Below are 26,633 nucleotides of genomic sequence, written 5' to 3'. Positions count from 1 at the left end.
GATCCTCTCTGACGTCACAAAGTACCCTCTATCATTCTCCCTGTATCCCTTGATGTCTTTTCTTCCTGGATTCTCATCAGATTTGTCACTCTCCTTTCCTGCGTCTTGTCCTGTATCCCAGTGTCCTAGTGTCCGGCCATAATCATCCATTTATTACTTTAGAACATCAAAAAACATGTCAGGGCGTGAGATCTTCCTCGTTCTTTTTGGGATGGAGTTTCTCTTGACCATGACGGGAGGTAAGTCAAGAGTTTGACTTCGATTTGAATTTTGGAACGGAAAATTAAATCGTGTCTTTTGTATTCAAAAAAGAGTGACATGAAATGTGAATTGTTCTGGAGAATTCGCAGAGGAGAGTTTCGATTTAATGCTTTTGCGATTTATGTAAGATGGTTTCGTATATGCATGCATTCAATTCCGCATCTTGAATAATAAATTTTAAATGCAAAATCTGACTGATAAAAATCAAACAAAAGAATGTTGTTCTTTCTTTTTAGTAAAGTGAAGTGAAGTAGGAATAATTTATTTTCCCTTATTTGCACTTTTCAGAGTTAAATATCCAGAATTAACAAAAAAATATTGAATTTTTTTATTACATTTTCTTGCATTTATCCTTTTACTTTTTCATAAAGAAGTGAATACACTTTTCCTATTAAAAAAAACGAGCAAGAGGAAAGTAAATAATAAAAAGAATAATGTTAATAAATAAATAATAATAAATAGCTAAATAATAATAAATAGCTAAATAATAATAATAAATAAATAAATACTAATAAAATATACATTAATAAATAAATAATAACGGGAACATCTTAGGCAAATTGACTGTCAGCAAATGAACGCAAAAAACAGGATAAAAAATATATTTTACAATACATTTTTTAAATATATTTTTTTTGTGTAATTTAAAATTTAAAACAATCTTTATAAAATCGAAAAGGGAATATTGGATAATTCATTAAAACTGTGTCGTTTACAAGTAAACAAAAGCAACAGTAGGTGTAAGAAGGCAAGAATAATAAATTGCGAATTTATTTATTGATTATCACACCTGCATAAGTAGACTATGTGTTGTGTGCTCATTATAAAGTACAAATAATGAGCCCTTGTCAAGTTGAAGAAGAAGAAGCACAATTTAGAGGATGACATCACAAAGATGCATCCAGGGTTAAGGAGAGATCCGAATTCAATACCTCTAAATTATAAACTTAACAGGTACAATAAAACAGATTATTATATATTTATATACTTCAATTACAGTCAAAGTGCAGGAAAGAGAGAGAAAATGGGACATATATATATATATATATATATATATATATATATGGGTGATTCTCACGAAACATGACAATTCGGACCAAACAATTTCTTCAAATTTAAAGTCTTCAAAATAATTGAAATTTTTTTTGTATAGTTATTTAATTACATTTATTAATATCTTACAGACAGNATATATATATATATATATATATATATATATATATATATATATATAAATTTTTTGAAGCTTTTATATTCTAACTGCTGATCGATCTGTGTAGGGGTCATGGAACTGGCCTTGCATCAGGAAGGTTCTGGGTTCGAATCCCGGGCAAGGCATGAATGCTCTTTCCTTCTCTGTACTATCTGTCTTTACTGTGGAAGCAGCGTCAGTCCACTTAATATGGTGCCCCTGAAAGAGTGGTCAAATCTGCCCTTTAGATGCCTGTATTGAAGAAATGTCGTTCCCCAGGCAGGCATTGTGAAGAAAAAAAAATTTAAATTAAAAAATAGCCGATTGGGCTTTAAGAAGAAGTAATTTTTAAAATAAATTCTAAAATTTTTGAAAACTATTGAGGGGTGGGGGCATGTGCCCTCCGACGCTACACCTATGCTGCCGCTCGATAAACGCGAATCTCTATGAATGAAGAAAGAGTGACGGGACTACCTTTTCTTAACATATGGGGTTTTGGGAGCATTCAATGATCAAAAAGATTGTGAAATATGCATATTGTACTGAAATTGTATATTGAATTGTGAATTGCATATTGAATTGTGAATTGCATATTGAATTGTGAATTGCATATTGAATTGCAATGTGAAATATTCATATTGTATTGGAATGTATATTGTATCTTCATGGTCGAAACACCCCAAGAGTTTCTTGTATGCATTCATAACCTTTGCGAATTCATTTTCAAAAGGTTCAGTTCCGAAGTTCTTGTTTGAAAATTGTATTTTCTCGCTTTGTGAAGTGTTGTAAGAGATGATTGAGTTAAAGCACGTGGTAATTGATTTTATTTTTGCTTAGATTTAACAATTCTCTCAACGATTTTAAACGAAATTGGCTGCTCGTAAGCAGATTAACGCTATATGCTCAGAACATAAATTAAAAAAATTCAAGGAAGTGGACAAAGGAATAACACCGAAACCACATGTTGCTTAAAATATTCAAAATACTAAAAAGCACTTTGTTTATGATAATTAAAAATCGTGATGTAATTCTGAAGACTGGAGAGTAAGGTGTTCACGTCATCGTTCTCGCGAAAGAAGATTTCGAATTCTAGAAAAAGCACAGATTAACTTTCTAAAAATTATGAGCAATATTAAAATATGTCAATTAATAAAAATTAAATGTATTTTTAACCTTTACTGTATTAACACTTATATAATATTAATGCTTGTATTTTATTGACATAAAAAATTATAATTAATTGTCATATTTTAATTCTTCTCTCTCCAATCGATTTTGTCACAGTACTTACAATTCTAATCATTAAATCAAAATTTCTCTGAAGCAGTGGTTCCCAATCCATGGGAATTTTCTCTTTTTATAATGTTTGTAAATATTAAATGTCAACACTATTTTTTAGAAAAGTACATAAAAATACAGTTGTTATATGCATTTTTTTAAATATAAAAGATTTTAGTGTGTTATTAATAAATAAAGAAAAACCCCAGTTTTGGAATATACTTATTGAAGGACTTTTCTGAGAGTAAATTTCCAAATATGGCTTCATAATTTATTTCCTTGACATCGTAGTAAAAAAAAAGCTTTTTTCCTGTGGTTTCATAGCCAAGAAAAGTATTTTTTTTTGTTGCTAAAATTACACCTCGTAAAATATTACTCACTCTGAACGCAATAAATTATTAACATTTTAAAAGATTAACCCTACTTTCTTTTTGAAATTTTATTTTTTTTACCGTGAATAGTTTGAGAGTTAAAAAAAAAAGAAGAAAGAAGCTCCACTGGGATTAGGGATGTATTTTTCTCAGAAGTTTCACTTTGAAAGGTGTTGGAAAGTTTTTGCAGCTTCTCAACAAAAATATTCTAGAAAGTTAATTGATTTCTTCCTCATCGATCAAAAAATGATGGGTTTAAAAGTTCTCGGAGTTTGTTCTGGAATATAGTTTGTTATTACTTTGTATATACGCTCGGGAGTTTTATAAATAGATTGTGCAATGTTTGCAAAACTTTGAGAAGAGTGATACCAACAGTTTTTAAATAAAGTTTTTACCTTATGGCTTATTGGAAGCGATTTCTAAATTATTCGAAGATTATATTGTAGGAGATAAATTTTATTAATACAATATTTGAACAGTTCTCCATCTTTATTCATTTTGAGATGCATAGCCTCAAAGTCTATTTGTGGTGCTCTCTGTTTGGTAGCATAAACAAGCTGGAGGCGCATTAGCACCTTAAGAGGAGTTACTTTGGGACAGGTGAGGTTACTTTTGGTCACTCGCTGTTCTTGCAGTTAAATGACTTCCAGTGACAAATTATTTTGTACTAGTTTGCAGGTTACTAGGCAGTACTAGGTTGTGAAACAGCTGTCATTTCAGTTATAACTTATAGTTGGTGATCTACAAAAGTTGTCAAAAAGTGTAAAAAGGCGACTTTTTCAAAATTCGATATCTCAGAAACTATTCAACTGATTTCGCTCGAATTTTGCATTTTACCATTTAAGATTGCATTATCCAAAATAATGTAAAAATTTGTATATCTTACATTTAAAATTTTTTTCGACTACTATTAAATAAAATAATAAATATTTACTAAATTATATTTTGCATGGAAGCATGGCATACAATGAATTGTATAATTGCGCGCTAAAATTTTTCAATTCGCTTAATAGTTCCTGAAATACTCAAAGTGTAAAATTAATATTAAGGGATCCAAACTTTCGACCTCTCTTCTGAAGAACCTGTCGGACTAAATTTCCCAGATTGCGGCTACCCCTCATATTTTGTAGTTAAAAATCCAAATACATCGAAGAAAATGTATGCTTATTCAGAGAAAATGCGTTTTTGCACCTGATTTCGTAACTTTAAATGTCGTCTGTACTTATTAATTAGCATATTTGATGTCACCCCCTCAAACCATTAAGATTGAATCCTAGACCGTGTAGATCCGATCAGTAAATTAAAATATATTCAAGATATGTCCCTTTTTTCTTTAGCTCTCTGTAAATTTCGACAAAAAAATAGGCTAAAAATGTCATTTAAAAAAACTGTAGCTTTAGGTGCAAAATTAACTTCAGATTCGAAATCAATGATGCTAAAATATCCAAGATCCGTTAAAAAAATCTCTTGCAACAAATAAAAAAAAAAAAAATTTTTTTTCTCCCGATATTAGATTATAGACAGATTAGATTATGGATTCGATGATTAGATTATAAGTTAATCAGGGTGGTCCGTTTTCTATTTTGCACCCAGTACATCATGCTCTTAAAATTTCTAAATTAAATATGTGTGGGTTGAAGGAAACTTTCCCAGTGGGAAGTAAATACTAGATTAGATCCATTGTTTGATATTTTAAATAATAACATTTACATACAAATAACATGGTAAAAGTATTTTTGATTACCCTTAAAAAAGATTTTATCGTCACAAGACAAATATTTCACCATCTAACATTATCTTATAACATAATTTATATATTTTTATTACATATATAACATAATACACAGTGAGACAAAGAATATATGTATTATTAAAAAAAAGAAGAACGGAGCACCCTGATTAATTTTTGATCTAATGATCGCATCTTCACGTTTTAGGATTTAATCCTAATGATTCAACGTTTAACGTTTTAGGGCTTAACCCTAATTTTTGATCTAATGATCGCATCTTCACGTTTTAGGACTTAATCCTAATGGTTCCTCAAATATGCAAACTAATTAGTGTAGACGATATTTTAAGTTACAAAATCAAATACAAAAACGTACTTTCTCTGAATAAACATACCTTTTTTTCAACGGATTCAGATTTTTGACCCCCAATACCGCAATCTGGGAAATCAGGTTCCCAGAGTTTGATCAGGAGAGCGATTCAAAGTTTGAACCCCTTAATGCTAATTAACTTTTTGTGTTTTTCGCCATACCTCGAGAACTTTTCTAGAGAATTGAAAAACCTTTGCACACAATCTTAAAATTTGTTTAGGGAAAGATAATACCATGCAAACAATAAGTTTTAGTAAATATTTATTATTATTTGTTATTTTATTTAATAATGGTCGAAAAAAATTTGAATTGTAAGATATGAAATTTTTGTCAATTTTGCTTCAAGTACATAAATTTACTTGGGAAAATGCAAAATTGGAGCGAAATCGGTTGAATAGTTCCTGATAAGTTGAATTTTAAAGAAGTCGTATGTTTAAAATTCGAGAATTTATTTAACCGATATGGCACAAATTTTGTATTTTGCCATGCAAAATTAAGTACTTTAAAATTATGTAAAAAAATTGCATACCTTAGAATTCAAAACTTTTCGTCTATTATAAAAAATAAATAATTATTTACTAAAAGTTATTTTTTCAATTATTATGTTATCTTTGACTAAAAGAATGTTCTAATCGTGTGCAAAATTTTTTCAACTCACTTAAAAATTTATTGAGACATGGTGAAATACGCAAAATTAAAGATAAATATTAAAGATATGTAACTAACAGGTGGAAATATCTAAAATAAGTTGAAAGCAGCTACATTGAACTTAATACATACTTTTTTAGATTGATTTTATTATAAAAGGAGGCATCACGGTGTAAAATACTGAATTTAATGGAAGTGAATTTAATCTGACTAATCTTAGAGAAATTTATTAAATAGTAATTAGATAATTGTCAAATTCCAACTATATTTTTTTATTCTTTAAGTGAATCGATCTAGGCATTTCAGTGTCATTCAATAAATTGATTGTCATTCAATAAATTAGAGTAATATTAGCTTCCTAAGAATTCAGCATTTGATAATTATGATAATACTTGTTGAATTCTTCTAAATTTCGATCACTGCTTGGTGAAGCTAATAATGTTGGTAGAAATAATTTTAATTTCACGTACAAATGAAGAATGCAGCTTTTCAGGAGAAAAAACTGACATTTCAAGTTAAAAAACATCATTTGCACAAACTAGTTTCATGCTAAAAATTACCAAGCAGAATGAAATAGCAGTACGTCACAGATCACGTCGTCAAAAGATCCAATCAGCGCTCTCGAAATCTCTTTTCAGTTTGAGTAGTAGTAAGGGTTGGTTTTATGCTGGGAGGTGACTTGTGCAATTCTTGATTTTGTGTAAATCAATAATATGTTCCTTAATCATCATAATGTGAAAATGATCTGCTTTAGACAATGTTTGTTCTGACGTCATAATGCCAGCGAAAAATTGAAATAGTATGATATATTGTTGAATATATAAATCTGTACTATACTGTTATTCAGTATTTTAGCCAACTGTACGATAGGAGGATGTTTTCAGTTATCAATAGATGGATGGATGGTGTGTGAATGTGTCCTTCCTTTATAACGGGATACGCCACATGTAAGTTGTCTCCGGGTCATCCTCAGGGATGTTTTAGCCCATTTTGCAGCTCTAGTGCGACGTAAATAAAAATACCTTACAGTTTAGTACCATAGATATCAATAAGCGTGGAGAGGCACCAGTTTTTGTTATGGCTAAAAGAGGGCAGTTTATTGGACATCCGACCATCTGATTACGGCAAGAGAAATCAAATAAAAGAGATCCCATCACCAACCAAAATTTCTAATAATATACTTGATGTTGAGATTTTAAAGTATAATTTTAAATAATAGGAATAGAATTTTGTTATTAGGAATAATAGAATTCATAATGCTAATAGAATTAATAATAAGGATTGAAATAATAATATAATTACTCATAACTAAAAAAAAAATAATACTTTATTTCGGTTTTTAGAGATATTTTAAAACCTTTGCGTCTGTATTCGATAACAAGATTGTTTATTATGCTTTAAAATAATGTTTTAATCCATTTTTAAGCACTGACGCATATTACTATCGCTTTTAACTTCCATTTGAATGAGCCTTTGTTTGAAGCGCTGTGCAAATCGGTGGGAAAACTATTGAAGAATTTGGAAGCTAAATAACTGAAGTTCATGGTTAATGTATTTTGGTGAGACATCGGTATTTGCAGAGATGGGTCTTCGTCATTCAGAATAATGAATAAGGACGAATGAATAATCATTCGAAACCTTCGTGAATAATTAATAAAATTTAATTCATTAGTCAGAAATATTCTAAGTAAAGAATAAATCATTTTTTATAGTCTATATTCCCTAATCATTACTCAAGAATAAATTCAAAATGCATAATTTCTTGAAATACTATTCAACAGAAATGGTCGCCGAACATCGTAGGTGATTATAAATGCAATTGATAGTAAATAAAAGCAAAAAACAATGCAAAAGCAATAAACTACTCGCAATCCTCATTACAAGTAGTCACAGTTAAAAATAATAATAATTTCTTGTAAAAAGCGTTTATCTTTACCCCTGATCACAACAAGCAGCGATTACAGATAATTTTAATTTAAAATAACCAAGTTCTTTCATTGCCAATTTTTTTTAATTGTAACTACAAGCAACCAATATGTAGAATTACACGCAAACATGATTTCCAGTAATAATACTCATACGATTGAAAATAATCTTACAATTAAATATAATAATTACAGCAAGGATAAATGTAATCATAACTTCAAGTGATTTTGATTACCTTGAAATCAGAATTGTAATTAATGAATTTTTTCTAACACAATGCGTAAATGTGCCTAAATTAATTTTATTGTTCAGTTTACAAAATATAAATTTTTAATTATAGTTCGTAAACATATACATGCTTTGCATGAACATACATACAGAAATATATTGTAAGTGCAGAAATATATACTTAAATACACTGTATGTACACGAATACATTTGTGTATTGAATATACGTGCATAAATGCATACCTATATTGTATGTATACATACGGACGTGCACGAATGTATGTATTTTTAAACTTAACACACACGTATTATATACATGCTGTATGTATATGTAAGTACATACACATATCAGTACGCTATATGTAGGTATGTGCATATAGCGTATGTACATCGTATGTAAATACGTGCATACAAACCGTGCATGCATGTATGTAGGTAAGTTGTTTGTACATGTGTAGGTGTGTTGTATCTGCATTGCGCAAATAAAAAAACACCCCAAATAACTTTCGATCTAATGATCGGCTTTTCACTTACTAACTCTTAATGGTTCGAGGACAGTATCTTAAATATGCTAATTACTTAGTGCGGATGATATTTTGTGCTACGAAATCAGATCCATTAAAAAACATGGCCCTTTTTTTTAAACGGATTTGGACTCCTGACCTTCAAAAATTGGGAGGGGATAGCCGCAATCTGGGAAATATTGTCCCCATAATTTGATCAGGAGAGCGGACAAAAGTTATCAAATTAACCAGAAAAGTTAATAAATATGTTACAAATACTAGCTTAATTAAAAATTTTGAATATGAAATATTACATATGATAATTAAATTACATTACGAAAAATTGTATACAATAATTTTTTTACCAATAAAAATTATTTACTATGCTGTAAAAGAACTAAAAATCCAAGCTTAATACTCTTTAAAACCAAGGTCCAATCTTTTGACCGCTCTTCAGATCATACTATAGGGATCATATTTCGTAGATTGCCTTTTTTTATATATACCGAAGAGCCATTACATTATGACCACCCTCCATCTATAACAATGGGCTCGCCCAAGTTTTCATGGTTTCTCGCCCAGGAACAATGTTTTCATGGGGCACATTATGACCCATAATCCTCATAGCACAATCCCTGACGTCTGTAAGCTACTTGAGCATAGTTGCAGACCAGATTCACCCATTCAGGGCAACAGTTTTTCCTGCTGGGGATGGTGTTTACCAACAGGATAATGCACCATGTCATAAGGGTCGAATCGTCATGGATTGGTTCGAGGAACATTCCTGTGACTTTCAAGTCATGTCTTGGCCCTCAAATTCACCTGACCTTAATCCAATAGAGCATTTGTGGTTCTACTTGGAAAACCAAATTCATGCTGCCACTCAACCCCCTCGCAATGTGAGGGAATTGCAGGACCAGTCGGTGAGCGCTTGGTACCCCATACCTCAGACTACCTCGTGGAATCAATGTTACGGCGGGTGCTAGCAGTTTGGAGGGCTAAAGGTGGTCCTACATGTTATTAGCAGGGTGGTCATAATGTAATGGCTCTTCGGTGTATATGTATATACATAATGTTCTGGGCTCTACAATGAGATTTAAAAGTTATCTAAAAACAACTGAAAAAAGTGTCACAAATTAACCCCACTTTACGGTAATTAAATAATATAGAAATTCATTGTATGAACACAAAAGTGAGTGTAACTCTACTTTTTTACTATAAGAATTCAATAATTATATCAAAAGTTATTCGGATTTTTATTTAAAAACTGTTCGAATCAATGACAAACTGTTGTGATCAATAATTTTTATTTCCTAATTGTAATATATATACTTCTTTTTACTTTTTATAGGTTTTGCTTATCCTGCCAAAGAGATTGCCAATCAAAATAATGAGGTAAGCATTTTAATTTCAGTTTTAATTGATAATGGTAGTAGATTTATCTTTTTTTCAAAGCATCCACAAAACAATTTAGCAATAATGTGTTTACTTTTTTCTTCATTTTCTTTTCTTTTTTGTGATTTTTTAAAATGCATTTTATTTTATTTTTATTTTATAATCGTCGTTGAACAGCTGACCCAATTTTGAATTTACGACTACCAATGCTCAACTCTTTAACTCCGTAGCCTTGTAATTTTGAACCCAACCCAGAAGACAAGGGAAATTTTGGATCAAGTATTAGGAGAAATTTGCTTTCGTGGAGAACTTTTTGATGGAACTAACACGCATTTACGCTTCATGGGGAGGAAAACCACAAAAACTTGGCGGCAAGGGGACTCTAACTCATTACCCGTCAACTACTGACGATATTTTACGGCAACACTGTGGTCGGTACAAGTCGGGTGCGGAATTCGTATCGACCAGCCATCACTGGGATTTGAACAAGCGGTACCTCATTGGGAGGAGAGTGGTTTATCCCTTGAGTCTTTTTGGGATTAGTCTATTTAAGCATTTTTTTTTTAAAAAAAATCTTTTTTATTCATTTTATGTCCTTAACTTTATTTCAAGCTTTGGAAACACTACGGCTAAGCTAAAAAATTATTTTAGCCTATATTCTTTTATACTGTGTTCTTTATTCAAATGCGTTGGAATAAAGGTATGTTTATGCAGAGAAAATACGTTTTAGTGTCTGATTTCTTAACTTAAAATATTGTCCGCGCTAATTAATTAGCATATTTGAAATCTACCCTTTGAACCATTTAGATTGAGTCTTAATACGTGAAAATCCGATCATTCGAAGAAAAGTTATTAAGAATGATAATTATTTTTGAAATATACGTATAATTTACGTAAGTTGATTGTACCATTTTAAAGATTCCAAAAAACAGAAGTTATTTCAAATTGCTTGTATTAAATTAAAATCAGTTCCTGTTATTAATTATTCGAAGCGTTTTTCTTAAGTATAAGAATAACTTTTTTGCTTTAAACATTGATGTAATAAGCTTGTCATCTGCGTTATTGCGAGATAGGAAATTATTCTGTTATTTTATTATTTTTATTTTGTTTAATTTTTTTGCACACTCAACAATATTATAGCGTAACTTGTACAGGAAGGTACTTATAACTAATTTTTGTTGTTTAATCGTGAAAAATATTTCAAAAATAGTAAAATAAATGGGTACGTAAAAATATCAAAAAGCGTTATTTGCTTGTTTTCTACATCCTTGCCATTATTTTGATACTTGCGGATTTAATCTGTCAAGAGTTGGATTTCCTTGTCGTTGGAATATTGTCATCTATGATGGAAATCGAGCGACGAAAATATGTTTAATCTTATTTTTTTTTTTTTTTTTTTNTTTTTTTTTTTTTTTTTTTTTTTTTTTTTTTTTTTTTTTTTTTTTTTTTTTTTTTTGAAGCTTAGATGAAAGCACGTCTAAGCTGTCGGTGAATTGAAAAATTACTTTTTTGGCAAAGATGGTTATCATCTGTAAGAAAGAAATGAATAAAATATGGATGATTTTATTTTATTTTATAAATCATAATATACGAATGAAACAAAAATAATAAGTTTCAAGCTTCTTTAAATATAAAGAATTCGCAAAAATAGTAATTTAGATGCATCATAATGATAATTAAATAAAAATATTAACCTTAATTATTTATTCTATCGAAACCTTTTTTTTTTCTCTATATCTTTCTTCTGAAAGGGAATTAGTAGTGAGAATATGCTTAACATAATATCGAACGTTATTCAAACGGGAACGTTATTCAAAAACATGACAGTATATTTCCAAGAATATATATATTTGTGCTCCTTCTATTAAATATTTTCATACTTTCCACTATTCATATTAAAAGAATCTGTCGCAGTTTTTTGTCACTTGCGTTATTTTTAGTACGCAATATTGACTTTAATAAAATTTTATTATTTGTGATTTTTATATGTTGTCTATAATTAATTGCAATTTTATTACAAAGGATTACATTTATTATTTTAAACGTTTATAAGTGTAGTTTAGTGGTATTTGGAATAGTTTATAAAATAATTCTAAATCTAATTTTTTTTCACAAATTGTATCAATTTTCCCCAAAATAAGTTTTAAATAATAATAATAATATTGATAAAAATAATATTAATAATAATAATATTAATAATAATAATATTAATAGTAATAATATTAATAATAATAATTTTAATAATAATAATATTAATAATATTAATAATAATAATAATAATAATAGTATTAATAATAATAATATTAATAATAATAATAACAACAACTGTGTGCTCCTCCGAAAATTCTCCCTACGAGATTAAAGAATTCATGTGATACTCTTATTATCAAAAGTTCCGTTAAGAACAAAAAACATCAAGAAAACAAAATCCAAGAACTCAATTTGACATCCAAGATGGCGAGAAAAAAAAAGTGGACTTTTATGCCTGCACAGTGCATAGAAATTTCATTATTCTCTGTTTCTTTTTATCCCTCATCCTTCACGAAGTTTTTATTGTTCTTGGAGGAATAAAGACAACAAGGGGTAATTTTGAGATAAGCACATCATTGAAAATTCTCTCAATAGGTGCTTGAAAAAGATATATTTTTGAACTGTTTTTTAAGTATTCTTCAGCACAAGAGCCGTTTTTAGTCACATAAAAACTTAATACAATTTGAAAGGAAAATAAGAGGAAATATTAAATCAACTTGCTTAATGAGAATTAGTTTTTAAATGTTCATGTCAAATTCTTTCTTTCGTTTTTCAATTTAAATATTTAAAAAATTTTCCTTTATTTTTTATTTTATTTTTAATTTTTTCTAAATTTTATTTATTATTACAATTTATTTTTTTATCTTTGTTATTATTTTTGCATAAAAATAATCAAATTTGGGAAATCTGTTGTGTATGGTTTTACAGTTATTGCTTAAAATTGTGGTTTTAAACTGTATCATTTAGGTATCATTTTGCAATAAAAAATTATTTAAATTCACTTAAACATAATTTTTTTCCTTTTAGAATTTGCCTCTTCCATTTCGTATCTTCGGATTCAATCACCAAGAAATAGCCGTTCCTCAACCAGGAGTTCAACCTGAAAAACCTACGAACTGTTATCATTTTTACGTATCACAAAATATGTCTTCCCTTCTATCCGATGCCACAAAAATGTTGCGGCAAGTGCATGACAAACGGGAGAGGGAATGGATTCTCACCTTCATATATCGCATCAAATCTCTGGCGGAACACCTCAGATCTCACCCCGATTCCCAAAATTATGAAGAATGTCTAGGAGTAGAGAACGACGGCAGTAAAAGGTCTTTGTTCTTGACCGAATCTTTAAGGATTCCTCAACCAGAGCTGTACTTCGAGGATGACTTCCAACCGAATCAGAATCAAAAACGTTCCACGGATGATTCTGAGCCATCTAAATCCGAACAAGCTTTAGGTGACCACAAAGACCAGGACAATCAAGTATCTCAGAAGGAGTCAACAGAAGTGAAAAACCAATCGGCACCCAGCCCTTCATCGCAACTGATGGATTCCGACAACTTCAACTCTGTTGCTGAATCCACTTCTGAAGCTGTAACTCTTAAAAAGGACGTCGACGCACAATTAACATCAGATTCGATGCCAACAGCAGCCATATCCACCAACTCGGAGCTTACACCTGGTCAGATATCGGACATATCACCGACACCAGAAGAAACGAGCTGGATGACCGGCAAGGAGGGTGCCATTGCTACTGCTGTCATCTCAACCGAGCCAAATTGCATTCCACGTCACAATTGCAGTGAAGGTGGCAAAAATGTCCAAAGCCAAGAGAGCGAGAGAACTGGGGAAGAAGATGAACTGGAAAGAGAATTACATGCCAGGCGGCAACAGAATATTGAAGAAGAAATGAAACATCAGCAAATGTTGAAGGTAAGATAGATCATTTTCAAAGCGATTGGTCACTTTATTTTTATAAAATTACATTCCTCTTATATAAATTTTTTTTATAACCATAAGAAGTGAATTCTTCCCCTAATGACTGTCTAATAAAAAACGTAAATGGTATTACTTATTAAAAAATATGTTTTAGAAACACTGTTGACGTGAGAAGCAAATGGAAAAAAAAACTTATCTGAAATAGATAAGGTAAAATGTATATAAGTACAGGGTTATTCATAATTCCCTCCGGGGTTTCGAAGCGTTATAGTAAAAAAACGATGACGCATATGGCAAAAAGAACATATGAAATTATTACGAAAGTATTCAAGTTTTAATTTAAGCAGTTGCCGATAGATGGCAGTAACATGTACTACTGAAGCCAGTCGTAGTAAAGAAAAATGGCGTTTACAGGCGGTGGGAATTATGAATAACCCTGTATAGTCTACTTACAGCCCAATTTTTTATTACCCATTTTGCCTTAATTTAGTACTATTTTTAAAATGCGTGCCAAAATGCCTCTCTTCTGTGATACGCACAATAATAATTATGATTATAAATAGTGAGTCAAGCTGGTCATGCCTACGGCTAGACTAAAGAGCGTAATGATTAAAATAAGTTTATTGAGTGCATTTGATACATGTGTGGAATTGTAGGGAAAATATTTCTATTTACGTAACACGGTGTTTAAGTTTATTCTAGCTGAATAAATAATATTATGAGGCTTTTTCCGTATTCTAAATGCTGTTTTACAGATCAGTAACTCTTAATAGACGATTGTAGGATATTATCCTGAGATTACGAGAGTGAAGGATATTATATTGAAATTAACTTCGCAGAAGAGAAGTTGTAGGAGTCACGTCTGGGAAACAAGAGGGCATTCCTCAACTCTGCCTTGCGCAGTTTCTTGCAGCAACATATCGTCAATTTTTCAAAATATATCGTTTTTTAGATTATCCATTTCACTCGAATTTCGATGCTTAATGATGGATAACCTAAAAAATTAATAATAATAAAAAATCAAATAAACCCATTGGCATTTTTTTATATTTATTTTCTTTTCTTTATGAATATATTTTTTTTAAAAAAAAAAGTCAACTGGATTTTACAGCTAACAATACAATTGAAATGTTTTTCCTGCTGTTGGATATCTTATAATAATGCTCTGAAGCATGGCTATCCAAAGTATGAATAAATTTCATGAATGTTGCGACCTTTGGTGCAATTTAAAAACAAAAAAGTTCCTATCCTCTTTTAATCTTGATTTCCTTCATTTTTAGCTTATTTTTATATAAACCTTATTATTACAACTTTACTGAAAACTATTCTTATTATCAAATATACTTTTTCTTTTTTAAAATTATTAAGGGGAAGATTCGCATGTTTACTCACTTTTATTAAAAAAAGTTTCATTACGTAATATTTAAATTAATATACTAATAAATCACATGCAAAAACAATATGCAAAATATATGTTGTATGTAATTATTATTAAATTCAAAACAATAATTTTTCCTTTTCAGGAACGGATTCGAAAAGCTTTATTAGAAGAACTAGCACCGGAGGTAAACTTCTCATGCATAATGTTTTTTTCTTCTTTTCTTTGTATTTTAAACAGTGAAGGTTTTAAGCAATATATTTTTGAACCACATTTTTAAATTGTTACAAGAGAATTTTTGGTAACGAACACTACAATTTCCATAAAGGCAATAATATATATCTGTGGATTGTGAAAATTCCAGCAACTCGTAAAATATCCATACAAAAAATATATTAAGGAACAGTTTAATGTAAAAATGTCACATTAGGTAAAAAAGGAAGTCATTATTGTTTTATTGGATTTTTCACAAGTCGGAACCCTTTGTTGCTCATGAAATATTATTCCGTTTTGACTCTCCGTTATAGCATTGTACAATTTTTTATTTTTTAAATTTATAGACCTTAATGTTAGAACATTTAATATTGTGTTGCTTTTTATTAGAAAAAATGAAAGAAATAAGTAAAGGCGTAACTTCTAATCACCAAGACTAATGTCAAATATCATTAAAGAATGGAAAATAAAAGAATTGTTAACATTTTCTAAATATGTTTAGCCAACATCATCCTATGGTAACATGTTTAACATTATTTTATATTTTAGAATAATGTTTATCATAAAAAGTGCCTTGATATTTAAATTTATTCTTGGTAAAAGTTTAAAAAAAAAGTTAATTTGAATATTTTATACGATTCAAATTAGCTTTAAATTCTTATCAAACTTTCATGTTTTATAGTTTTTATTTTTCTTAAATATAAGTTTCTTGTTAAAAGGTAGAAGGTTTTAAAACTGTTTTTGTTTATTTATAGTTTTAAAAATAAAAATCTTTTTCGAACTACCACTATCTAATACTAGGTGTACCAAAAATGACAGCAGATTTGATAAACAAACGGCAAGTGACAGAAATATACGGCTTGCTGTATTTTGCTTAGGAAACCAGTTATTTAATCTCATGATTGAAGTTCAAAATTAGTCACAAATTTCGTCGATAGATGGCCTTGTTGGCTGGTAAAAAATGTTTTCTACTGCATGTCAAACTATTTCAATTAAAATATTTGCTCGGGATTCTTAATTTTGTCCAACGACTGCATCTCGTTATTGCTTCAAATGGTAGTTATTTTGAAAACGTTACTTAATAGTTTTCTTCAGTTACCTGTACCATCGATCGACCAACACTGTAACCCATGGGTAGGAATAAACAGTTTTATAAGCAGAACGCAATAATCCGAACATTTCTATCTTCTTCAATTTCTCTTTAATTGATCTTTGGAATCTTCAATTGGATACCTGCAAATTACGTCATCGTTGGTAAATCTTGGCATTCGTCGATTCAGAAGCCAATCAGGTTCGACACTTAAGCGTGATACTTCTTATTTAACTAATTAAATCTGATTTAAATCACATGCTTAGGCATAATTACTTAAATTTTCAGACGCCTAGTATTATCTTATTTTTTTTTAAATATAATTTTTACAGCAACAGAGTACCCCTGAAAATGTGATTGTGCAGTTGCCATTTAAAAATGAACTCATCTATAATTCGATTAGTCATTGTACAAATTCATCGAATTTAATAAAATTGTATCTAGAAATGAGAAACATTGGTTTTGTAATTTGTATTAATGTATATATTTTTCTGCAACAGATTAAAAAGCTACGAACAGTTGGAGGAACGGCAGATGATTTAATTGATCTATGGAAGCAAAGTGAAATCGATGTAGCCAAAGGTAAATGATTTTAAACTTTTAATCAACTAACAATCAATATAGGAAGTTAGTTTTTCCTTTGTTATTTAACATTAAATTAGTGTGAAATTTAATCAAGGAATCTTTCTCTATATGTCTCTTTCTGGGAAATTCTGGCAATAAGATTAATTAGACTCCAAGTAGATCACGTTGTTTCAAAGGGTCTCTAGATTTTTAAATCTAAATAAACTTAAAAAATGAGGAGAAAGGAAAAAAAAAGCTTGACACGAAATGCGGAAAAATCTTACAAAATTTAGTGTCAACATTATCAGACAACGTAGGAAATATTAATTAATTTGTGACTAAACTAAAATTTTTTAGTAATATTTTTTAAATCAATAAATTAAAAAAATTCGTCAAATTTTGAAACGCAAAAATTATTAAATTTAATAAAGTTAACAAAATTGTAAAAAAATATATGATACCTTGTGAGAGAATTTGTCGTCTTCAGAAACTTTGTTGTAATTAAAAAAAAAAAGAAAAAAAAAAAGAAAAGGAAAAAAAAACGCTTTCATACGCTACCGAATGCAAAAGTAGAAAGCGGAAACCCTAATTATTTATAGTTAAATGTCTCTAGTTATTCGTAATAATGGTCATTTTAAATTAGGTCACACAATAAGGAATTGAATTTTATTACTCAACCATACTATTCCAATACTATCATATTACCACTCTAATCATACTGCTACACTAAAAATCTACTTTTAAAAAAAATTTTAGTAGAAAAGAAAACATTATATGAAATAGTCCTCACAAATTTTATGGAAATTAATTCTCTGTCAAATTGGCTGAAAATTTGATATGTTGTAGTGTAGAACCCGTTATCCGGAACTCAGAAAACCGGAACGAAATTCAATAAATTTTCCCGCCATTTAAATTTTTTTTTTCTTTTCCTCTTAAGATTTTAGGATTTTTCTTTCATTTTTGAAAGATGTTTACCTTACCATTATTTTGGAAATAATCATTAGTGTATTACTTCATCGTTTTTTCTTCTTTTTAAGTTTATTTCCAAATATATATATATTTTTTTAGTTGGGTTTAACAATAAAAAAAAACGGCTTTTTGTAGCGATCCACAAAAGCGGAAAAATCAGTTATCCGGAATAGCGATGCTCTTGATCGTTCCGGATAATCGGTCCCCTACTGTAGTTCCAAAAATTGATAGTTTCCAAGATTCAAAGCCTCAAACCATAAATAATAATTCTTAACTCTCTCTATCTGTCACGTTAATATTAACCAAGGAAAGAGAAAAAAATGGTAAATAATGAATTTTTAAATAGACAATTGAAAGCTAGATTGAGTAACAGAAATCTGGAAACACGTCCAACGCTAAATGAGTAGCTATACTCTGTTGAAAGTTAAGAAAAAGCCATTATTCCTACGGAGAGAGCCTGTTTGCTTCTAAATGGATGCTAAATGGCACACTAAATGGAAGCCAATCTCCCAACTCAAGCGTATATCAATATTGCCTACTTGTGAAACGACGTCGCACAGTCTTCTTTTTGCTTTCTTTCTTATTAACAACAATAATAAATTAACAAGTAATACGAATTAATAAAAAATATCAGAAAATATAAACGTCTTTCTGTTCGCATTTAAAGAAACTGATGAAGGAATAATAAATATTGTTCTTGTAGACGATTTTCTTCTACACATATTCGAGTGCCCTGCACTCACTACACATGTTTTGAAAATGGGAATGGTACCAATTGAGGACCATCTAAGAGCTGTTCTCTACAGTCAAAAGGCGCCGAAGATGGCAACAGCAATAGTCCAGACTTTTAGATGTTTTCTGAAAATCCATGGACACGAAAACAACAACAACAACAGGAAAAATTATCGGTGATTCGGGAATTGTTTCCATACCTGATGATGAGGATTGCTCATCAGATAAAGATTACTAATTTTGTTTTGCACGCAAGACGAGGAGTAACAAAAAAATAAAAAGTAAACACATTTTTTGTTACTACGTATTATTTTTCAGTCATTTTTGTATTACATTTTATTGGTCATTTACTTAAATAATGTGCAAAAAAAAAAGGTCATTTATCTAAGTAATGCGTTGGAGCCATTAGTTAAAACTGTTGACGGATATAGTGAAGTCCCGGTTATAGTGAACCGAAATTTCGACCCCTTGAAGGTTCACTATAGCGGGGTTTGACTGTATATCGTAAATGGTGACAGGAATCAAATTTCTGTCTGACGTGTTTAACTTTCAAAAGCTTTTATATTGGTTTGAAATCATATTTGTTTACTTTGATAACGAAATAAAGCAGAACTATGTCGCGGGTGATAACTTAAATCCTATACCACAATGCTCATTTCTTAACTTGCAACGGAGTATAGCTTTACTTTTTCGCATACACCTAAGTTTCTGCAAAGTGCATCAAGCACTTTTCCCTACAGTGACCTTTGCTATGCCTTTGCCCTTATCTCTTTTGTTTGAGGTTATCAGCTGTTGTCTTCAAGTAGTAGAAATTTTTTTTTTTTTCAAAATGTGTGTGTTGTGATTTAAATTGTTACTGAACTTTATCTTCTTCAGATGAAGAAAAAAAGCGACGAGAAAATGATTTTGACTATGAAGAGGAGGGTGCTGCTGCTGGTGATTTAAACTCCGATAAAAGCCAAATCAACTATCGTACCATAGCACCATCTAGTGACCAAGTTGAAAATTACAGAAAACCTTCAGATGAGTTACCTTATGTTCATGATGACGTTCTTGTGCAGCAACTATATGATGCTGGAAGAGAAGACGAACCATTGTATAGATCCACCAGGGCCCTTGACCCACAAGACGAGTACTTAATCATTAGTACACACATTCCTTATTAAGTAAAATAATTGCGTCCATTTTTTTCTGAAGCTGTTATGAAACTCTTAAGTGTTTTCATAGTGTTGTTCCTGATGGACAAGCTAATAAGAAGGCGGAGAATCCCTCTTTTAATTTTTGTTGATTCTTGTTTAACAGTAAATTTTTAATAGTTATTTCTTCCAATTTCTGAGATAGTTAAATTGTTATCTAGTTGACTTAACAACAGTTTGTTTTTAAATTATATCTAAAGCACTTAAACAGGAAACACTATGCTGAGCAAATAAAAGCAGAAAAATAACTCAGTTAAACTACAAATATTGATTGAGCTTGGAAAGTAGCAAAACCTATAATAACTACTGCAAGCAGAGTTAGATGAAAATTTCAAGTAGAATTCTATACATGCTTTTATCTTGTTAGAAAAATCGTTATAAATAACATTTTATTCTTTATGTGTGTAAAAATTGAATCGTTTAAAAATGTCTTGTTTGCATTTTATATACATTTATTTATTACTCGAATTTTGTGTTTGAAATTTTTTTTATATAGAAATTAATTATTGAGCATTTATTGTTGTTGTATATATATTAATTTGCGCAGTTTAAAGCTGATCTTGATACAGATTTATAGTTTGAAGACCATAATTATTATTTCGAATTAAACTGAATTTAATTTTCAAATTTGAAGCTAATAATTATTCAGTAGAATCTAGTTCTGTTTGTTTATTAATTTTAGATTATTCCATTACAAAATATATAACATTATGTATCTCTAATGCTCATGGAAATTCTGAATGAATGAATATACTCGCAAAAAAGAAAATGCTTATCCACAAGATAATGCTTAAATTTATACAATATTCTGCTGTTTTTTAGTTATTTAAATATTCATGCATATCTAGACATAGAATTAGAAGGTTGATAAAATTTATTACTCAACTAAAATTGTTCGTATTTTGATCTCCAAACTTCGTCGCGACTTTTATTTGATGTTTAATTACTGAAACTAAAACTTATTTCTCAGTAATTAAATCTATTATTACAATTCAAGATATAAAATTCACTTTTCCATTTAAACAGTAAAGTCTTAAACAAGATCAGTAACTGTATTTGATCAACAACCCATAATCACCTTTTCTTCTACCCTTAACTCCTTCATATAGTAGAACTGTTTTCATGATAGATGTTAACATTGTACCATTTTCTCTGATAGATGGAACAACTTCATAATATGGAATTCTTAAAGGGTCAACTTCATAAAAGGTAGATAAACCTACATAGCCACCAACTAATTGGGGTTCTACCCTTTAACGTGTTATAACGTGCAACCCTTTAACGTGTTATCCAATATGGGTTTAGATTCCTTTTCTAGTTTTATTTTTAAATATGTAATGATGCACACAATCAAAAACTTGAATTCAAAGCATCTTATCTTAAAGATAGATCTTAATATTTTTGTTTCGAAAAATCTCTACGTAAATGCTGCTAAATTTCAACTTATAGTTAAAAACATTATTTCTATCACTCACTATTGTAAATTTTCACAATTGTTAAAGTATTTTGCTTAAAATTTATTAAATTATCGCAGTTAAGCTCAGAGCCATAAGCATTGGAAGAAAATTTATGATGAATATGAAGTCAAATTTTCACATCTATTTATTTTTAGCAGAAATAATTATCTAATTGACTCCCTTGAACTTATAGAAGTCGAACCTCTTAACATTTTTTACTAGTATGAAATATTTGTTAATAGACAACTTGTTTTTAATTGGACTATTAACTATTATATATTTAATCTATGAACGAAAATGTAATAAATATATGTTAAATAAAAAAGTATAAGGATTTAACAAACTTCATAACATTTTTTGGATTTATTAAGAGGCATAAATGAAAAGATGCAAATTGATTGAGATTTAATTTGCAAAAGTTAAAATAAAGCGCGATTGCCGTTCAATTGAAAACACTACGTTAGTGCTTCACTATTGATTCCGAGAAAAGTGGTTCGGCTTCGATTTTCTTTTTATAGATAATGCTTTGAACGCTAAAATAGAATGTCAAAAAAAACCGCTAAAGCAAAATTTATTTTTGAAAACATTTTCTTGTAATATATAGCTTACCATACAAAGATGCCAAAGATATAAGAATCTCAATTTTGAATTTTTTGTCGCTTACGTTGATTTTTGAATTGCACGGCAGTATACTGGAATTGTTATAATTCTGAAGTTTTTGTTGTAATCAGAATTTTTTTGATCTATACGAATTTTGTTTTCGTTTAAACATTAAGAACCAGAATCAAATTATGTAACGTATTGATCTTACTTTATTTGGAATTGAAGAATTCAAAATTCTTTTTATCAATCTAATGTCTTTCGAATATTGCTGACAATTTCATTTTTTTTTAAAAATTACTTTTTGCGCAGTTTCAAATTTTGAAGATTTCTACATGCTCTTCATCAGAAATTAAGTTGAGTTTCTTTTTCCGAGGTTGATAATATTTATTTAAGATATTATTTAGTTAGGCTTGGTACTGATTCGAGCAAATATTTTTTAAACCACATTTGGACACCTTTTACTTTATTTATTAAACCATCATCATTTTTGTTTAAAACTATTACAGTTAACAGACAATTAGTTAAAACACGAAGCTGAAGCTGTGCAACAGAGTTTTTTTTTCGGTTCGGTTTTCATTTTATTTTTAATCCATAAGCAAAGTAAATATATGCATGTGTGAAAATTAGTTATAATTAAGGAGCAATATATTAATAAATAAATTTATGAAAATTAGTTATATTTTTAAGCAGCTATATTTGTGTGCGTAAATGTGTCTCGTCTCGAAATTATTTATATTATCTCCTAACTCAGATATATAGGAACAAATAATTGAGATCTATTCCGTACTTAAAGTATTAAATATTTCAAAAGAAAATAGGATATACTGCATCGGAAATTCCTAGAGTTGTTAAATGTGAACAAGTGTGATATCGTTGTATGTAATCATGAATTTTACTTCATTTTAAATGTACAAGACATATAATTTATGTTAAATGTTATGTAAATTCAGATGACTTACAGTGATGACATATTTATGTATTGTACATGTGCTGATATTTGTAAGTATATACATTAAAAATGTATAAAAACAAACATTGGTGTATTTTTTTTCTTACTTTTAACTCGTTTATTACAAAATATATTTTAATTTTTTGAAAAGGGGGAAAAGGTGAATTCATGTTTAAAATGAAGGTAGCAAAATACTCATTTTTGTGTAAATGTTTTTTGTTTTGTGAAACTGTGAATTTTGCTTAAAGGTTTTTGGTAAAATCTTATAAAGCTATAAATTATTTTGAACTGAAATTTTTTATTACAAATACGGCATTTATTCTTTCTGATTGACTGTCTTTGAAGAATGCAACAAGTTCTGATTTTTATTTTTTTTCTTCTGATTTTTATCGTATTTTTAAAATTTGATTTCTCAGGAACTATTCGACGATTTCACTCAATTTTTGTATCTTGCCTTTTAAAATTGCATTCTTTAAAATGATGTAAATAATTGTATATCTTACTTTTCATTTTTTCGACCATTATTAAATAAAATAATAATAAATAATAAATATTTACTAAAAGTTATTTTTCGGATAAAGTTAATTATGGATAAACAAATTTTGTAAATGTGTGAAATTTTTTTAATTTCTCTTAAAAAGTTCTCGAGATTTGACGAAAAACTTAAGTAAAATGAACAATAAGTTGTCCAAACTCTCCGCACACTCACCTGACTAAACTATTGGGACCATATTTCACAGATTGCTGTTACTTCCTATATTTTGGGGGTAAGAAATCTGAGTCTGTGAAAAGAAGAAAAAAAAAAGATATGTTTACCCAGAAAATCCATTTTTGTGTTTGATTTCGTAACTTAAAATATGGTCTGCACTAACTTGATAGCATATTGGAAGTTAACCTTGCGAACCATTAAGATTGCGTCCTAGAATATTAAGATCCGATCATTGGACCAAAAGTTATTCAGGGTGGTCCATATTTTTTTGCGCACTCTACAAAACAACTTTATTTTGTAACAGTGAGAGATTTAGTAATGTGTATATATTACTCATGTTGTTAATGTAGATCCCATTTCAAGTTATTAACTTTCCTTTTAGAAAGATAATAATTCTGAAGCAGAGTGCAATAAACCATTTTAAAGATTGTATCAAAAAGAAAATATTTATCTAAAAAAAGAAAAAATATGAAAACGCGCAGTGTAAAGTTTTTTATTTAATTTTTAAGTGTCCATTCTATTGTTAGGGATAGGATAGTAAATAATATTTGACTAACATTTTTTGAAAAACTTGCAAATTAGAAACCAAAATTCAATATGTTATTTTAAAATTTTTGAGAAGTTAATGTTTTTAAATGGATGTTTTATAACATAATAACTTACTTTTTTTCAGCCATGTTTAAACTTATTTTCGAAAGTAATTAAAAAGATAAAGAACAAAAAAAAAAGGACTCAGAAGTATAGTATAAGGAACCAATTAATAAGATGAACACAAGTAAAAAATATATTTCTCAATAAAGTAAAAATTTCGAGGTGCAAATTATTTTTTTTTATAAATATTTTTAAGTATACGTTGTATCATTACAAACTATGAAATTTTTTTAAGGTTAAAACTATATTCAAATTAAAGATATTGTAAAAATCAGATGTCAAGTGTAATGTATCATTATAAAAATGGATATGAGTAGAATACATTTATTTGAAAAATTTAAATCTTTCTCCGTGAAAATATTTTATTTTTAAATGATAACTGTATTTTTACACATATCGCAATTTCTACACAAAATTAAACTCATAGCCTTCTTTTAAAATCTCATTTTAAACTTTTATGTTATACTTTGATTTTATTTTATAAATTTATTTTTATATTTTATAGCCGGCGTTAAACAACTGACCCAATTCTGAGTTTACTACTATCAATGTTCGACTCTTTAGCCAAGTAATTTTAAACCCAACCCAGAAGACAAGGGATGTCCTGTATTAAGAACTGGGACGAACTAGCCTTCGAAGAAGACTATTTTATGGAACTAGCCGCATTTGCGTTACACGGAAAAGAAAAAAAATACGATAACTTTCCACGGTTAGCCCGACAGTAAAGTGACTCTAGCCCATTATCCATGTACCACTGATGATATCTTATGTCAGCATCATGGATGGTGCGAGCCTGGTGGGGAATTCGTATCGACCAGCCATTGCTGTGATTCGAACGCTGGTCACTTCATTGGGAGGCTAGCGGTCTATCTCCTGAGCCACCACAGCTCTTACATGGCCCTTTTGGAACTATTTATAACTCAGACGCAAAGAGTTAAAATTAATTGATTTAAATGATTTTTTATATATTTTAAGAAATCTTCATCGCAAATCATTTTACAAATGGTAACACTTTTATGAAATGTAAAACTTATTTTCGGCAACCATTTAAAAAAAATTAAAAATCAGAAGCGTTGCGTAAAGTACTAATTTAAATATGGAAACGAATCTAACTGTTTAACTTAAAATTTAAATGCTTCGCTGCGCAAATTTTCCCAAGGAACTTTTTGAATGATTATAATAAACTAGGAGGCTTCGCCCCCTGCTCGCTGGCTCTCACCAACCCCCGGAACTGCTTTCGCAGTTCATTTCGGATTGCTTCGCAATCCAATGCTCGCTTTGCTCGCTCATTGGATACGTTCTTAACGTCTAGTTTTTGTATACTTTTTTGAATACTGAAGTTCCGAAAACTTTTCACTGTAGAAAATTCTAAACCTGTACATTTCAATATTAATTTGAAATTGCAAACAGTTCACATATTTTTCTTAATCACACTATTCTAAATTTCAGTTGTTGAGAAAAGTAACTGTTGTAAGTTTTGTTTTAAAGTCTTTCCCACCAGAGGGCTAAAGCCATGTGTTGTAAAACAATATGAAATAGTAGTCTGCCACTGAACGCCGGATGTAAAGCATCGGCTTTGATGAAGATAATTTTGTATTTTTAATTCTCTGAAGGGCGCCACCTTAATAATATGGAATTTGTAAAATAAATGTATATATTTTTGATTGTTGATGAAGCCCATCATTTTGTGTTTTCATCAGTGTTCAGAAGCAGAACAACTATAAGTTTTTTATTTTATCACAAAAATATAAAATGTATAAAAAACAAAGAAAAGAGTAAGAAAATGAGTATAGTCATAGAAAAAGTTAAAATTATAATATAGTATTTGTCAGTTAAAATAAAACTTTTTGTTTAAGTCATTGCTAACAATTCAAATTTCTCCGAGGCAATTCTAAAGTATAAATTAAGGTAGTATTGTTAAGTTGAAACACAATATTTTTAGTTTTGATGTCAACAATACAATTCAATTTTTCACAAAAACGATTGTTTCCATTGTTAAGTTCAATGTCAACAATTCAAATTTTTCTGAGGCAACTCTTAACCTCTAAATATTATTTTTTTTATGTACACATTTCTAAATGTCAGTATTCAACCACAAAACAACTTAAAGTCCTCAAATTTAGCATGAAGTTGTAAAATGTAATGAAAGAGGGTCATAGCAATAATGAAAGTAGAAGTAAAGTTAGTACTGTAAAATTAAAACAATATTTTTAATCAATGAGCCAAGTTCTTCAAGAAGCAGTTGTAGAAGTAGG

General features: G+C 29.3%; 1 protein-coding gene across 1 annotated transcript; it reads left to right on the top strand.

The window, feature by feature from the left end:
* On the top strand, positions 1-23,102 carry LOC107439808 (titin homolog). Its single transcript, XM_016052518.4, has 6 exons — positions 1-239; positions 9,858-9,901; positions 12,959-13,861; positions 15,391-15,432; positions 17,049-17,130; positions 19,690-23,102. The coding sequence occupies exons 1-6, from the start codon at positions 176-178 to the stop codon at positions 19,977-19,979; spliced, it is 1,425 nt and encodes a 474-aa protein (XP_015908004.1). The 5' UTR covers positions 1-175; the 3' UTR covers positions 19,980-23,102.
* The last annotated feature ends 3,531 nt before the right edge of the window (positions 23,103-26,633 follow it).

The sequence above is a fragment of the Parasteatoda tepidariorum genome, chromosome 7 (assembly GCF_043381705.1).
Source record: "Parasteatoda tepidariorum isolate YZ-2023 chromosome 7, CAS_Ptep_4.0, whole genome shotgun sequence".
NCBI lineage: Eukaryota > Metazoa > Arthropoda > Arachnida > Araneae > Theridiidae > Parasteatoda > Parasteatoda tepidariorum.
This window is presented reverse-complemented; position numbering and strand designations above follow the sequence as displayed.

Excerpts from the sequence above, each read along its gene's own strand:
- LOC107439808 (XM_016052518.4), top strand. The coding sequence starts at position 176 with ATGTCAGGGCGTGAGATCTTCCTCGTTCTTTTTGGGATGGAGTTTCTC. Across the intron at positions 13,862-15,390 it reads AACATCAGCAAATGTTGAAG|GAACGGATTCGAAAAGCTTT; the intron begins GTAAGATAGATC and ends TTTCCTTTTCAG. Across the intron at positions 17,131-19,689 it reads TGAAATCGATGTAGCCAAAG|ATGAAGAAAAAAAGCGACGA; the intron begins GTAAATGATTTT and ends TATCTTCTTCAG.